General features: G+C 40.4%; 1 protein-coding gene across 2 annotated transcripts in view; it reads right to left on the minus strand.

Moving 5' to 3' along the window:
• The window catches only part of INPP5F (inositol polyphosphate-5-phosphatase F), a 40,851-nt gene that overhangs the window by 3,208 nt on the left and 20,750 nt on the right, over window positions 1-16,893 (minus strand). The window contains exons 5-19 of one of the 2 annotated variants that reach the window (XM_053949795.1): window positions 16,596-16,763; window positions 16,237-16,293; window positions 14,780-14,978; window positions 12,199-12,378; window positions 11,760-11,827; window positions 11,191-11,315; window positions 9,787-9,864; window positions 8,932-9,052; window positions 6,894-7,022; window positions 4,360-4,477; window positions 3,650-3,848; window positions 2,710-2,781; window positions 2,543-2,616; window positions 1,198-1,326; window positions 373-460 (exon numbers count right to left, since the gene is read on the minus strand). In XM_053949795.1, the coding sequence (XP_053805770.1) occupies window positions 373-460; window positions 1,198-1,326; window positions 2,543-2,616; window positions 2,710-2,781; window positions 3,650-3,848; window positions 4,360-4,477; window positions 6,894-7,022; window positions 8,932-9,052; window positions 9,787-9,864; window positions 11,191-11,315; window positions 11,760-11,827; window positions 12,199-12,378; window positions 14,780-14,978; window positions 16,237-16,293; window positions 16,596-16,763 (1,805 nt within the window). Of the gene's footprint in view, window positions 1-372; window positions 461-1,197; window positions 1,327-2,542; window positions 2,617-2,709; window positions 2,782-3,649; window positions 3,849-4,359; window positions 4,478-6,893; window positions 7,023-8,931; window positions 9,053-9,786; window positions 9,865-11,190; window positions 11,316-11,759; window positions 11,828-12,198; window positions 12,379-14,779; window positions 14,979-16,236; window positions 16,294-16,391; window positions 16,497-16,595; window positions 16,764-16,893 lie in introns of those variants that run through there. The other variant, XM_053949796.1, reaches the window with a different exon arrangement.

Consider the following 16,893-nt stretch of genomic DNA (forward strand, 5'->3'; position numbering starts at 1 on the left):
CTTATTTCTTTAATAGAAGGGGACATTTTAGTTCCTAAATTGTCCTTTCCTTGCATAAATAATAAATTTAATCCTATTTTTTACATAATAATATTGTAGCCATATAAGCTAAGCAAGCTCAAACCAACAAAGAACAGTAGCCAAACAAGGGGAACTTGCAGGCACTTTAGTTTCTGATGAAAAAGGATTTGAATTCTCCATTTTTTTAAATCCTTTGTGTATACTCAGTAGCCACATTTAGCAAATATTCAATCTGCAATACCTGTAAAAAGAACAAGTTTCTTTTCACCACACTTTCTCCCCAGCTGAGAGAAGCAGCTGAGCAGAGAGCAAAGGCAGGATACAGAAGGGTCACATCATTTAGGTACTCACCTCTCCAGCTTCTTCTCAATAATGGGCACATCCATTCCCATCGCTTGCTTTGTGATTCTCAGCATTTCTGCAATGCACTGAAGAGTGTCTGAAATCCAAGCAGCAGCCTGTCAGACCCTTAAAAACACCCTTAGAAGCCTATATTCCACAATCTACAAAGAAACAGGTCTAATTTTAACATAATTTTGTTTGGTTTTATTGCCTTTTTTTTTCTTTCACCCTGCAGAGCAGCCCTTCAAGTTGCAATTCTGATTTAAAGCTTACAAAACAAACCTAAAGAATAATCTCTCCTTCAGCCCTACAAACTCAGCATTAAGTGAATCACTGCCACACTGCCTCATTTGGGGAAGGAAGAGAAGCAATTTTATTTATTCTAATCCTTGCTGACAAAACTCAGTGCTCCAGGTATGAAGTGTTATTTTTCCCTTGTTAGTGTTCCTTTAATCTAGTTAAACAACAAGCAAGGGCATTTCCAGACACTGATTTCACTAAAGAAATCGATTTCTTTACCTCTTTAGGAGTTAATTTTAACTTCATTTTCTAAGTTTTTGGAGCAGTAAAGACCTGGACAGGGAGATTACTCTAGTTCTAGAGAGATGTTTTACTTCATAGCTGTATCTGAAACTTATTTTTCTTTCTATTAAAACAGTAACATCTGAATGGTTTTTTTTTTTCAATTGCTTTCCTACTTCACACAACAGGATTTTATTGGAGTGATTTCTGAAGAAGGAGAAATTTTAAGAGCAATGGAACAAGTGTTTTTTAGAGAAACACCAATACACTGAATACACTTCTGTGTCTAAAACTTCTACATAGGATACAAACCTTTTCCATCTTCTTCTGGGCTGCGAGCCACAGCCCTGAGTGTATGAAAATATCCACTCATTTCTTTGTATTTGTAATGCAGCCTCATGCAGGAGAACTTGGGTTTGCCAAAGAGAGTAGGCTCAGGCCCTGAGAGAGAAACCAGGAGAAATCTTTACAAATCTTTAACCAAACACTGAAAGTGATACTGCAGGGCCTGCACCTAAGGGTATGTAAGTGCTGACAGTCTTTTTCAGCCTAAAATGCTTCAAGTTTTCGTAAGAGCAGGACAGACACTTTAAATGAAAGATTTGCACGTTAACTGAACAATCAGTAACTTACAAAAAGCAATTAGACTCTCTGTATGTCTGTTACAATCCAGCCTGATTGTTTATTGCAGATCACCCATTCAAATAGAAGGAAAAAAAAAAAGTTTTACACTTTTTACATCCTGTGGGTTTTTTAGGGAATGCTCCTGCAAGGATTAAAGGGAAAGCTAATATTTTTATCAAGGGAATGCAATTGAAATTTCAAGATTTAGACCAGTACTTCAACTCTTCGGTGCACTGCATAATCTACAGCATTAAATGAGGTGTGGATGATGATGTTTCACTCTGTTCTGTACCTCAGGATACAAATCTCCACAATACACAAGTGAGGGAGACCTTTCACCTGAACAGTCAGAAATTGCACAGACACAGTGAAAGTCAGCCAGGAGATGATGAAATCACTGTGTGTTGTGTAATGGAGGATTAAACTCTGTCAGGAGGCCACACACTCCCTTCTCCCCAACTGGATCACCTTTTTCATGATTCAAAGACATCACATCTTTAATGCTTCCAGTAGAAAATGCTGGATTTAGCCTGCAGATGTTACATTCTATAGCAAATATATTAAATCAGCATAACAAGGTACTTTTGTAACAGCATGTTTGTTATCAGCCCTTGAGAAAGAAGCTTTACAAAGCTATGAAACAGATCTGAAGTACAATTTTGAGCCAGTTGCTGTGTTTGGATCAAAGGAAGAGTGCCCTGAATGCACAAATCTGTGACTCATTACAGAAGTTGGCAAAATTGTTACTTCCATTTGATAAATAATGAAATCTGTTTGGATGACTCCGTGGCTCTTTTAGGAGTTTGAAAGAGGGAAAATTTCAGAACCCTTCCAGTGATCAAAGCTTCCATTTCCAGCAGTAGGAAGAGCCTGGCATCTGTTACCAGCCAGAAGGGCCATTTCTAGGTGGGGTGCCCAGGGTTTGTGCCACACTTCAAGGACTGCTGCTTCAATACATTTGTGGGATGCTTTGATAAGTGCTCAAGCCATTGTTAAGAGCATTCAAAAAAGGACAGAGTGACTGTTTTCTTACCTATTTCTATTTTTTCCAGAGCTTCAAGACTTAACCTTTGGTACTGATTCACTTTGTCGATTTCATCATCGTAACTAGAAAAAAGAAACAGAATTTAGTGCTTCCTACTAATCTAAAGCAAAGCTACTAAAATAAACTACACATAGTAAGGGAAAGTGGTAACTTACTAGGCCACATAATAGGCAGAATTTGAAAGTAAAAGCAGCACATCCACATCCTTGTGAGTGGCATCGATGAGACTGAAGGGAAGAAAAATAAATACAGGGTAGAAGGTTTTATTTGCAGGGCTGTAACCCATGCCCAGCGTGTTCTGGGGACACTCTTTAAGAGCTGAGCACAAGTTACAAGAAGTTTTAGTCACGGTGTGTTATCAAATGGATCCATGTAAGCAACACTCTCTCTCAAACCTGAAGTTACCTAAAAGCTCAATTATGTCAGCAGAAGGTCCAAAAATAAATAAAAAGCCCACAAGCTATTAAAAATGCTACCAGAGAAATGGAAAAATACCTCAGACTCAGTGAGGGTGATGAGTCTGTGTCCTGAATAGCTGTCATACCAACCTGCTCTGCTACTTTTAGATGCTGAAGTTTAACCTGCAGGAGATCTAACCACTATTTTTCTCTTGCAAGCTCCTGAACTCTGAACTTGCTATGGAGTGAAGTTCAGAGTTCAGGCCCATTATTTTCCATGAACAGAAATCTAGACTGTCCAACTGCTGACTCATTGCCCAAGGAGCCAATCTGATCAGTTAAGTTACACTTTCCCTATAAAGCAATAAGGAGCAACAGCTCCTCAAGCACTCCCTTTTAACCACCCTTAGTTCTACAAGTTCTCTTCATGGTACCTGCCACATTTTGGCAATATTAACCAAATCCATCCATTTCCAGATGATGTCTCAAGGGTCATTCCAGCATGCACCATTTTTATGGCACTTTGGGAAAAGCACATGTTTAGATGCCTTCTCCATTTACAACTACAAGTACTCAAACCCTTCAAGCACTCTTGTCCTTCTACAGAACTGTTCACACATCAGCTATCAAAACCTTTTAACACCAGAAGTAATTAACAGAGGTGGCAGCTGATCAGTTTTAACTTTGTTCAACAAACCTTGGATCACAGTCAATGAGTGCCCACCCTCCATGGAATTTTTCATCATCTGGCAAGAGCAGTTTCATGTAGCTCTGCAGCAGCTGGCTGATCAGTTCCTGGTGGCTCCTCAGGTTCTCCTTGTGCAGCGCTTCGTGCTCCTTCTCTTTTGTAAATATGGAGTACAGGTCCTCTGTCACAGGGATACCCTGCATCAAATCTAAATAAACCCCAGGAAATATCAAGCAAGAAACAGTTAACAGTGATATATGGCAAGAGTTTGTAAATTCCTTCTAAATGTTGCATTTTAATGATGCTCTTCGTAGTCTTTCTGAAAAGAATGTTGCCTGTAACTGAAAACTCAGAAGGTATAACTCTACTTTCAGTGAAAAACAAGAGTTCCTCACAATTTTAAGAGATACTTGCTCATAAATTTAAGTTTGTCTAAAAAAAAAAAAAAAAAAGAGATACTACAAGACATTTAATGCTAAAATGAAGCTTGGGCAAGGTCTCCAATGAGTCACAGTGCATGCAATCCCTCTGAATTGAGTGTTGCTTAAATTCCAGAGTGAGTCAGACTGATCCTTGTAGTGTCCAGTACAGACATGTACCCACTCACAAAGCTTTTAAGCAACAGGGGAAAAAAAAATCAGCCAGAAAGACAAAACCAATATGATTTAATAATCTCTTCTAAATACCACAGCTCAGCTGGGCTGAAACTGTGCTCTTACCTATGACTGCTTGCCTGTAAGCATCCCTGAAACGATTCAGGTAGTATCTGTTTGCAGAGTTCACTCCATCCTTCATCACCCCTGCCAGCTTTCTTTCACCAGTCCTTGTGAAGTCACCCTGTCACACACAACGTGCAAATCTTTACATCAAAATTTGGAGCAGCAGGCTCAGCTCAAAGGATTTGACACTCTGAAACTCAGAATTGAATAGATGGAAATCCAGGAATTATCATCAAGTAACTATTTCATATAGAAGTTGAATTTTTTTTTTTTTCAAAGAGCATCTTCTGGCATTGACTCTGCACAGAATCCTGTGGTTTTGACAGACTTACAATTTCAGTAGGAAATTCCAATAGAAAACAAATCTGGACATATAAGCCAGCTAACACTGAAGCAGGACTTTCAACACATCAATCACTGTGATGCTTCAATACCTCCAAAAGAAAAAAAAAATCCCTTTATTTTTTAGCCATTAATGTAAAAGGAACACTACTGGAACAGTAGAGAAGACTGAAGCTTACTGAAAAATGGTTTTCATCTCACTGCTTTTGTTACCAAACCAAGACAAACATAACATACTGGAGGAAAGCAGCACATATCCTCACAAACTCAGAAACAAAAGGAAGTTTCTAGGCCACAGAAGGCTTAGAATTTGAATGAAAAGTTGTTTTGGTAGTTACACTTCATTAGAGAATTCTATTTTCCGAGACACACTGGCACAGAGCATTTCTAAAAGTCACATCAACTCCTATGAAGAATATTTCAAGTGTGTTTCACTTTCAAATTGAAAGAAATACCACAATTAAAATTAATTCATTTAATCCATGAACCTCAACAGTGAGTGGAGAAATCTTCCAGCAGAAGGCCTGAAAATTTAGATCTATAAATTGAGGTCTGCACTTCAGATTTAAAGTTTAATATACTCAATAAAAACAAGCATGTTATGTTCTTTAAATTTTTTTAAATATTAGTGCAATCAACTAATCAAAGCTCAGCAGAGTTATTTAAAGACAGATTTAAGTGTTAAGAGTTTCCACCATAATGATTTTTCTTATGCCAAATGCAAATACTACTAAAATTTGTTCCACCAGTTACACACAGCAAATACCTCAAATTCCATGACTTTTCAAAGCAACAGAAGTACAGAGCAAGGAGTTTCATGCTTGATCTTGGTAGACAGAGTGCATTACAGCTAATTAAGAAGAATCTTTAGAAAATACAGCTAATTAATATCTCCCTTCTACCTACATAGCCTGATCTCCAGAACCTTAGAGTATTCTTTAAGTATTTTAACTGCTTAGAAGTACTATAACCATGATAAAATATAAATGGATATAATAATTAAAATATCTCTTGAACTCTTCTCTCTGCTCTGCTTTTTGTTGAAGAGAACAGAATGCAGGGAAAGTGCAGGGAGCACTCAGCTCTTCTCTGACTCACACCAAGCACAACACAAAACACTGTTCCATTGCAAAGCCTCATCTCTCCAGAACAAAACCACAAAGAGTACTTGGTGAACTTTTAATATCTGTCTTAGGCTGGAAAATGCAAGATGTGGCCAGGGGTGTGGATTCCATTGCCGTCTGTCAGAGGTGGGGCAGTTATCTCTGTTCATTGGGCAGTTTTTCTTTATTTCTCCCACAACCAATCCTCCCTCCAGGAGATATCTGCTGTTAATAGGCCATTAATTATTAATTATCTTCTGTTCATGGCCAGTGAGTGTCCCTGCATGGCTGAGAAAATTCCATCATCCCATGGGGAGAGGCTCCACCCAGGGGAGGAGCCAGACATTCCTACCTGGATACAATCTGAGATCCTGGGACACCACAGCAGCCTTTGCCCACTGCATTCCCAGAGGAGCAGCTTTCTGCCCCACTGCATTCCCAGAGGAGCAGCTTTCTGCCCCACTGCATTCCCAGAGGAGCAGCTTTCTGCCCCACTGCATTCCCAGAGGAGCAGCTTTCTGCCCCACTGCATTCCCAGAGAAGCAGCTTTCTTTCCCCACTGCATTCCCAGAGGAGCAGCTTTCTTTCCCCACTGCATTCCCAAAGGAGCAGCTTTCTTCTCCACTGCATTCCCAGAGGAAGCCCAGGCCCATCCACACCAGCCCTGGAGCTTCAGAGGAAAACTCCAGCCTTGTCCAGGATCCCTGCTCCAGCAGAAGCACAGCTGGCACTGCAGGAGGGCTGAGCCCCCATGGAATGGGACTGCTGCCAGCACCCTGACACACAGGGTGTCAGGGCGTATTCTGACTCTGTCTATGGGTTTTTTGTACTCTTGCACTTATATTTTTAATTTTCCTAGCAAAGAACTGTTATTCCTTTTCCCATATCTTTGCCCGAGAGCCCCTTAATTTCAAAATCATAACAATTTGGAGGGAGGGGGGTTTACATTTTCCATTTCAAGGGAATGAGAAATGTCTTCCTTAGCAGACACCTGGCTTTTCAAACCAAGACAATATCCTAGGGTTTTCCCGTGCACATGAGCCCTGTAATCCAAGACATTCCTGGGGGCAGGTGAGGCTCCCCCCTTACCTTCAAGGCTGCCGTGCCCGCGTACTGCCGGCTTATGGCATCGCCGTTGTTGGCCCACATGATCTGGTAGATCCTGTTGCATTTCACTGGCAGAGGCTGCTCTGGTGGCATCACACCCAGTTTTTTGAGCTGGAATTTGACATATGTATTAATTCAGTGCCCAAAGTAAAAGTCATTCTCAGTATCAGAGCTTGGTGAAGGAAACGCTTGCCAAGTGTTTAATTGTCAGATGTTGTATGTGGGGAGGAGGAAGCCATTGTGCTGATTTGTCAGATTAAATTAATGAATTGGTGGTTTATTGCTAAACATCACATCACTGGAGGCAGCAGTAACATTAATTATGGATATTAAGTCAATCATCAAAAAAATTAGCTGAAGGAAAACAAGTTACTGTAGATTCTCAAGATACAGGAAAATTTTCAATAGAGAATCATCAAAAAACAGGCATCACAATTTTAAAATAAACAAGTTAATTTGTCTTCTATTGCAAAGGCATTCATGACCTCAAGGGTCTGAAAACAAATAAAAATAACTTCTTATGTTGGTTTATTATTAGTGCTTGCACATTTTGGACAGTTACTGTTTGTCACTGATACTAGGGTAAGATCTCTCCCTCTTAGAACACCCAGTCCTTCAGTCTTCCCCCGATAAGCCTTGGGTACAATACCAGCGTCAGGCTTTGTACACACACTGAGTGGGTAGAGCAGCACATACACAACTGCAATGCAGTCACTAAATGACAGGGATAACTTGGAACAAATCATAGGAAAACTTCCATTTACAACTGAAACTAAATGCTCAAGCACTCTTTGCAAGTTAAATGAAAATTAACACAGAGCTGCTCATTAACTCTGAAAGCCCTATCAAGTTCCCAGATGAGAGAAAGCAGGTCCAGAGGTTCCAAGGAAGAAGTGTGAGGTACGTGTAACCCTCAGTCCTTCACTCCATGCCACTGACCCTGCAATGCTCAGGGCATTTCTCAGTCATTAATTGATTCCCAAGTACTTCAGCTCCGGGATGAGAATGATGCAGCACATCTCAAGCTCACACTTCAGCAATGATTGACTCTTCACAACAATCTGTAACACTCTTGTTTTTGAAAGAATTGCCTTGGACCTCGAGAGTTACCCTGGATAGAAACCCTTTTCTAAAATAATGATTGGGGGATGGCTGATCCCTCCCCTGGTCCTCAGTACTCCTATGTGAGGAGCTCATAATAGCAGATCATAAAGAGAAACTGCCAGGTACAACAGCCAGATCCATTCACTTTTCAGCCTAATGAAGGACCCACTTCATCCTTTCTCCTTCATTTTAACCATAATCAGGTTTGCTCACTTTGGGCTGTGACTGGGGCTTTGATGTTCCAGTTACAGGACATTAAGTCTGCATTAGGTCTGTAGCAGTACTGTGTCAGTGAAGTCCTCACATGGGAACAGAGTCACCACTGAGCTTATAGAAAGCAAAGAGGAAAACTAAAGGAAAGAACTCTCAATCTGCTTGAAAATCCCTCCTCTGTACAGGGAGAACTATTCCACAGCTCAACAGCCACAGCCATCAGGGCTATTTACATCATGAATTAATTGCTCCTCTACACACAGAAGGGACAACTCATCTCCTTACTTGCTGCATCACAGTATTTCACTTCAAAGCTCCTAAAATAGCACCCAACTTGTTAGATTTTAGTCTTTTAACATCATTTCAGTGAGGCACTTGGGGGAGAAGGTGTCTTGCTTCTAAACTCTGTATTCCTACATAATTTAAACTGAAATTACTAAATCCAAACAAGACAATCCTCTCCAAGTTGTGGACAGTCCGTCCTTTCTGAAGGAAGACAGAAGGAGGCATCACTGCTCTGTACTTATTTCAAGTTTTGCATTTGTATATATTATTCCTCTCAGCTTCATGGCACTTCAAGTATTTTGCAAAGATTTTTTCACAGAGGTCAGTTCAGCATTTTTCAAACACACTGATTTCTCTGTGAGCAACAGCTGAGGTGTGAGGCACTCAGTACTCGGCAGAGCCCCTCAGTTTTACGTGCCTGCTGCTCCATGACCACTCTGGCAATAGCAGCCTGCACAACGTTGGTCCGATCCAGGCAGTCCATGCAGTTAACCCGGAAAATTCCCTCCTGCTTACAGATCACTCCAGCTTGGTCAACCCTGTCAACAGGAAGAGAACAAAAGCACACTGAGACACTGAAAATCCAGTGTAATCCATCAGCTGCATAAACAGTAGACCATTTCACACATGGAGCACTATTTATGGTTGCACTCACACTCCAGCCACACCCCACACTGAATTAACTCCTCTTGTTCCAACTTAACCTCCTCTTTAATCTAGGCTGGACATCAAACATAAATCCTAATGAGGCCACAAACTTGAGATGCAATCAGATGCTGAATTCAACTCATGCATACATAATACAAGCTTTCAAGAGCAAAGGCATTTAATTTCAAAAACAGAGTAGCCAATGATAATGACAGCAATACAGAACATTAGAGAGCAATTGATTGAGGTTGCAGCCACACATGTTACCCAAATGTATGAACTTTAATCAGTTCAAAGTAAGGTCAAACATGTCTGCTTGCTGCCAACAGTAAGGCTGCCATCCTAGGGTTTGTGGGTCAAATACAGAGTGTTTCACATTAAATGTGAGTGACCCTAAAATGTGAAAAGCAGAAATGCAGTAAACAGCACCTGAGAATTTCTGCTGTCACATGGGTAGAACTCCAACACTCCAGAAGACAAAAACTCTGACAAACAAGCTGGACACCAGAAGAGAAATATGAATCATATTGGTTTGGAGAAAATTAAGGCCTCTGAATATCTACTCATTGTTGGTATTTTCCTCTACAAATGTTCCCTACTTGTCTAGAAACAGTTAAGTACCTACCAGCACCACTTCATGTCAAGAATAATATCATGAATGGCATCAGTCAGTGTTTGAACATTTTCAAACTTCATTCCTCGGCTGAAACAGAGAATTTCACAAAAGTTAGTTTGAACTAGAGCAGTGACTTTACTTAACAACTTTATCTTATTTGTACTGTTAACAAATATGGTGCTTTGGCTAAATGAGAGAGACAAGCATTCCCTCCTGCAATGAGCTTTAAACAGGAGCCAATTGACAATGAGCCAACATCCAGAACTATTTTGCAGTACAGTTCAACGTCCAAATCCAAAGCAAGAGGTTAAAAGATCATTCAATTCCCAAAACTTAGCATTTTTTAATGCTGCTTCCATTAGGAAGAGTAAGTGTGCAGCTATTCAGGCATGTGCAACATTCTGTTCTCATTTTAGTCTCAAGAAAAGTAACTACTGTAGATTTGGAACTGGGATGGTGAGTCCTGCTTTGCCAGTGATTGTACAGAGAAAACCACCTACAGACACATCACCCCCTCCTCCCCCTACCCCAGTCGGTTATTTTTCAGGATTGTTCTCAATTCACTCCTGCTCACACAGTGCAAAAACAGTCCTGGTCACTACAGCTGTTTGTAGGAAAAAAGTAAACGAAGGAAAATGAAAATTCCTCTAAACAAAAGATTAATCATCAAATCAATCCAGGGTGCCAATAGTCCTACAGAACTCTCAAAGGCCAATACTGTTCTGAGAGGGGTTTCCCTTCCCACCACCCCCTCTGACAGTATCTATTAATGCCATACTCAGTCAGCCAGTAATGCTCTCCCAGGCCAGCTGCAATCCCTAGATTAAGTTTGGAAGTGAAGATTAAACCAGTTTAGACCCCACACAAATGCAGCCTGCTTGAGGGGAGCAGGAGAAATACATGCCTGTGACAGATGACATGCTTGGGCATGTGAGCACTGCTCTAGAGCACAGCAGCATCAGAGGGCAGTCATGAAAACAGCAACTACTCACACTGGATTAAGATAAAATCCGTGTATTTTATACTGAAATAACAACATCAGGGTCCTGAAAGAACCCATCGTGTTTTTATAGAAACAAGCAAGAGAAACAGAAATAGAAAATTAAAAGCAAAATGCTACATAGCTTGAAAAAGCAGGTCAGCCAGCTTTACACTCATGGCATGTTTAAGGAAACTCTTAAAATGTGTGACAATTAAGTTCTGCCCGATAAGTAACTGCATATTTAACAGGTCAGGGACACAACATCACAAACAGCAGTGTTTGGTTAGCCAAGCTTTAAAAAACTGTATTCTTGTTTAAAAGAACAGTGTTTCATGCAGAAGTAGAAATAATAATGAGTTTTCTCCTCAGTCATACTTGCTTTTCATGCCAATAAAAAAGATGCAAAGTGATATTTCTAAAAGGTTTCTTACCAGTGCTCATGGAAGTCAAATGAAACATAAGTCAGATTTGCATTGTTGTAGAGAAGAACTTGTTTAAGGTAAGCATCTCCAATAATCTTCTCTCTGCCTGTCTGATCCACCAAGTTAATAATAACCTGTTCAAAAGTTTAATTATTTAACACTCATCATCTGCTACAAAACTTGCTTACATTTACACCAGGCAATAACAAATAGCTTCAGAGTTAAAGATTCATAGCAATCTTGCTGAAGTTACAACCTTTGACAGACTGTACCTAAGACAAATAAACTCCAACAGCTCCCTGCCTACACAAATTTAAATACAGAGAAGCTCTGAATGCATAGGACAGGTACACAGAAATAGGGTTTGAACATTGCCATAAGTTATTCCTGGGTTTTACTGGTTATTTACAAGGATATTTGAAAAACCTAAAGTAAAATTCTCTTTACGTACCAACCTTCTAATTGTCAACAAGCTTCTAAAAAAACCCACAACACATCACTAAGAAAAACAACCTAAAAACATTAACTTTCAGCCCCTGCATTTTCATGAGATTACTATTCTGTCATGTAGCACTCACCTGCTTTTTGTAATTTTTCAGCTGTTCTTCAAAGTGTGCACGAAAACAGGACACGGTTTCATTTTCACCTACAAGGCAGAGCAGTGTTAGACAGAAACAGCCTGTTCAGCACTAAGTCCTGCTTGATGTATTAAATCATGCCCAAATTTGTACTCCAAAAAACCAACATACCTTAGCTTAAAGATAATAACTCATTGAACAAAATTACTTTTAAAGGTCTTGCATTAATTTGCTCAGCTTCAACATTGCTGTTGTAAGCAAACACGTTCTTGAATTTTGCTGCATTTTGCTTTTTGGGCAGAGGAGATGGGACAAAAAATTAACTTTTAATAAGCCTGCTTCATCCTTCTATATATGCACCACACCCACATAAACATCTCTTCCAAAAAGGACAGTTCCAGGGGGCTCTGATTTTTAGGTTTTTCTCCCAAATACTTACTCTTGTCCAGCCGGGGCCGTGGGTTATATCTGTATCCAACTTGGCTCCAGAAAACAGGCACAGAGCCTCGTGTTTGGATATAGGAAAGGGTGTGATTATGGACATGGATCAGTTGCTCTGTCTCAACATAATTTGCCACGTTTCCATTTTTATCAACACCTCTCCGCTTATACCGCATTCCTGGGGAAATGAGAATGGTCAAGTCACATGAAAGAATTTGCTTAAACATTAATAATTTATATTGCTGGTTTTGACAATGCTAACCAAAACCAAGAGTTCTAGCCCAAATCCATGATCAACAGCAGAAGTCACTCCTACCCTAGTTTATTCCTCAAAAGTTATTTTGACTACATGGAAAAAGTTTATTTAATGATACACTATGAGCAGCAGAACGTAAAGACAGGGCAGATTAAAGTCACAAATATCTCTGGTCCATCTTAAAAGACACATTTCTTCCTGTTCTGTCACATTTAGCACAAAGTTTTATTTCAGTGCTCAGTATTTTCCATAAACCTCAAGGCCACTTTTACTGGCAGAGGCTCCACTTCTCACAGAGATCCCACAAGCAGCCCAAGAGGATTTACAGGTTTCACAAAACAGAAGCCTTCCCCTCCTTGTGTAACTAATTTCCCTTTTAACTTGTGTAACTAATTCTGCCCATTAAGAAGAGATAAAGCTCCTCTGACTACAGTTTTATGCCTACCCAGTTCTGAACTGCTCATTAAACAGAAATGTGTTTGCATATCCTTGACTCAAAGGGGAGCACATCATTATTTCACAAAGGATGCAGGGGGGTAACAAGGGACAGGGAACGAGTAAGAGAGTTGGAAAAATATTCAAGGTCATGGAAATTCAGTTCCATGTCTGGAAGTAACATTGAACCAAATTTTTGAGCTGAACCTTGACAGTACAGACAGGAAGAGGTTAAAAGTAGGAAAGGGAAAGGAGTATAAAATACCTATAATAGGGATCTCTATAGAGATATTGTCAGAGCAGCATTACAGGCTTTAATCGGGGAGAAAATTCTACACAGTTTATGCTCTGGACTAGAAATCAGATGAGCATAGTAACATTCATAGTAAGAAGGAATCAATAAGAAATTTTCCTTCTAGAATTTAGTTGCTGTATCTGTGTAACAGATGTATGAAAAGTCTGCCCTTTAGTATGAAAAGGGCAGACTGTAAACTAGGTACTACTCTGAAACCCTCAACTATTTACTCCAAGTTGTTCTGACAAACCATTTCCCTTGGAACTGAATTAAATGCATCCAAGTGAGCTGTGGTACAAAGCTACTGTCCTATAGCAGGGTAAGCTCAACAGGTTTTTTTCTGGGTTTTTTGACATGTTAAAAACCCAACTGTGTAAGAAAGGAGTTGGAGACATTGGAGAGTGTCTTCAGAAAAACCAGACAGACTGAAAAGTGTGGAGTTGAACAGGATTTATGAAGCTGTAAAGTGATTCAATCTTTCTCTTTGAGATCCTAAGGTCAGGGAATAATTTGTTTGCCTTGCTACTCTAAGCCTAATAAGGTACAAGACCAAAGCACAGCCACATTTCACACCTTGCCCCTAATAAACATCTCCTGGGACACAGGCATGCACACACGTGGCTTTTCAAGCCTCTTCAGTTGCTGCCAAAGCCCTCAAAGACCTTTGAAAATTTAACTCCCATCCAAGTCTATCAAAATATATCAGCACAGAGTTATGAGCAAAGTCCTAATAAGGGGATCTCTGCAAAAATGGAACTCCACCTCAGGAATGTGACCTCCAAGGATGCACTCAGTGCTCCTGAGCAGACCAGTGAAGCTCACTCAGCAGCCAGCCCAAGTGACAGCTGTACAGTGCTGCAGGCACTGCAGCCTCTCCTCTCCCTCCTCCCAGCAGGGAAGGCTGCAGTGCAGACAAGGGCTGGCCATCTGCTGAACACTCAGTGCAGGAACCCTGGATGCTGCGAATTCCAGACTTTCTGTGCTGTCAGGCACTGACCCCCAGGAGAACTCTGCATTTGACCTGGGGCCGTGGAGAAGCTTCAAAATGGAATGGTAGAACTGGGATTGTGGGTGTGGAGTTTGAATAGAAGTGTGTGATATCACAGGGTGGAAAACTTAAGAGTTTAAGGTTTTATAATATAGCAATATATATAAGCAAGATAGAGGTTTTAGGGCAGAGGCTGGTCCTTCTTCAGCTTCTTCTCCATGGGTTTGGGTGGTTTTGTGTAATTGGATAAAGTCCACATTGCGGGGCACGGTGGTTGGTTATTGGGTTAAAAGTGAAAATAGTTTAGGTGTCATTTCTTAACTGGAGAGTTTATCCTTAAAAGATCCTGTAGGGAGAGAGATGGGGCTTCATTTTTAGTTTGTTAGAGTGAAGTGCTGCAGAACTCACAGCTTGTGAGACTAATATAGATAAGAAATAACAAACATCTGAGTCCCAACAGGAAATACCATCTCACACATTTAATCCCAACCCTGGCAAAAAAAAAAGAAGCAAAGATTCAACAACTCAGCACTGTCCACTTTTACCAGCTGCATCCCTCTGCAGTGCCCAGAAACACCCCAGCAGCCTGAGCTGTGTTTGCCTACCCGCTCTGTGCCGGCTCCGGCGGGAGATAAGTGCCACCAGAAAGGTTGGGTGGATGTCATCTACACAAGATGATTCCTGAGGAGGAGTTTCAGGACTGCTCTTATCATCATCAGAAGATTCATTATAGTTTACTACAAGTTCTTCAATTTGCACAAATCCTTGAATGATGGGGATAATCCAGAAGTCCACTTCAGCATTCTGAAGGGTACAAAAAACATTTACTGTCCTCTCGGTCCAACATTACCTACAATTACTTCTGCCATTTCTCATGTTTATAAAACATTTCCTTCACATACTTTTCATGCTTTAATTTTTGCCATATCCTTATTTCTGTAAGAGATAGCAGCATTTTTCCTCCATCAGTCACAGGGCTTTTAAATCAGGAGGAAGAAAGAAAGCAATTTTTTGTTTCTGATTTAAGGCAGTTTTAAAACCTCTGTGTGGACACATACTGTATCACATTTCTACAGGAAGGTAGAAGTTAGCCTGTTTTCAGCAACACATAACAGTATAGAGCTTCATATGGGCTAATTTAGTCCTCAAGACAACTGGTTCATGGCTCTGCACCCTAAAACACTGATTTCTTAAACAGAATCAAGATCCAAATTCCCCACTAACTCAAGGTTATCCATTTATATCTTATAACATGAAAAATACAACTCATTAAACTCCTGCATTACACACAACTTTTCACAGAGGACACAGGTTAACCCTGCTGTGACTCCATAACCATTTGTTTATTTATAATTATCCATGAAAGAGGAGTAGGGCATGAGGCAAGATGCTGTCACCCCTGAAGAAAATTAGACTTGGCCTAAACTGGCATCCAGAAGTTAGCAACTTAGTCCTTTGTCCACAAGGTTAAGTTAAAATGATGGAAGGTCATTTATTGAAGAAAGAGAGGTGGATTGCTGCTTCTTTATGTGCTCACTTGCCAGGAAAATGTTTTATTTACTCTGAACAGATGTTCAGAACAACTTGCTCTACACTGGTTTTACACTGATCAGCTACTGTGCTCAAAGAGACAAAACACTATCCTCCACTATGGAGAACCAAAATCTTATCTCAGGGAAACTTTGAAATTCAGAGGTTGTTTCTTTCCTGGCTCCTCCTCATTATCAAGTTCAGCTCTGTTGAGGGATAATCCATTTCACATTAAAACACAACTCAACTTTACCTTAAGAAATCAGCACAAACATATCACACCAAGTTATTCTACACTGCTTTATTGCATTACATGTTTTATTTCAGCCGAAGTTCACTCCTTAGCAATGATCACAGGCTGGCTGGAGGAAGAAGGCAGTGCCAGCTGCTCAGCTACAGAAGGCACAGCCCTGATCCTGACCTGTCTGCCAAGCAGGTTTGTAACCAAACCCCTACAAGGCCTTAAGCAAACATCTCAACTAAAAAGAACTGAAGAATTGTTCTCATAATACACATTAGAACTAGGACTCACATCAGTGCTGATGAGATCTTCAATCATGTGCTTGTTCCAAAAGAATCTGTCATCCACCTGTTCAGAAGACAAAAGGGCAGGTTTTGCAGTATCACAAGTTAGGTTTGGCAATATCTGAGGGAAGGACACCAGTGTCCATCAGTTTATTCACACACCTGTACAGACAAGTCAGTGCTTTAAATAAAACACTTCAGGTCATGCTGCTGCAGACTTTTGTTTCCTTGCAGCTGAGCTGGTTACAGGACAAGGTGTTCAGCTGCTGTAAAATGTGACCAACCAGGTTTGGACCACGACCATTATTGGACAGCTCATCCCCCAGGTGAAGAAACAAACACAAACAAACACACACAAGCACTCACTTTTCGCCACAGGGGTAGGTTGGTTTTCTCACAGGTGCTCTGCCTCTGCACAGAATTTGTCAGGTCATAGCTCAGGCTGTAGTAAAAGGAGTCTGAATCCATGAACATTTTGAACAACTCCTCCAATAATCTCTTCTCCAGTCTCTCTTTCTCTTTGCTTTCTCTAATCTGAAAGAACAAAAATGGCTCTCATGTCTTTCTCTGCGAGTGAGACTCCAGTCATATTTTCCATTTCTAACCTTGGGGGACAAACACTTTCCCAGTGATGAGCAGGGAAAAACTCCCAGCAAAGATAAAC

This window comes from Vidua chalybeata, chromosome 8 (assembly GCF_026979565.1).
Source record: "Vidua chalybeata isolate OUT-0048 chromosome 8, bVidCha1 merged haplotype, whole genome shotgun sequence".
NCBI lineage: Eukaryota > Metazoa > Chordata > Aves > Passeriformes > Viduidae > Vidua > Vidua chalybeata.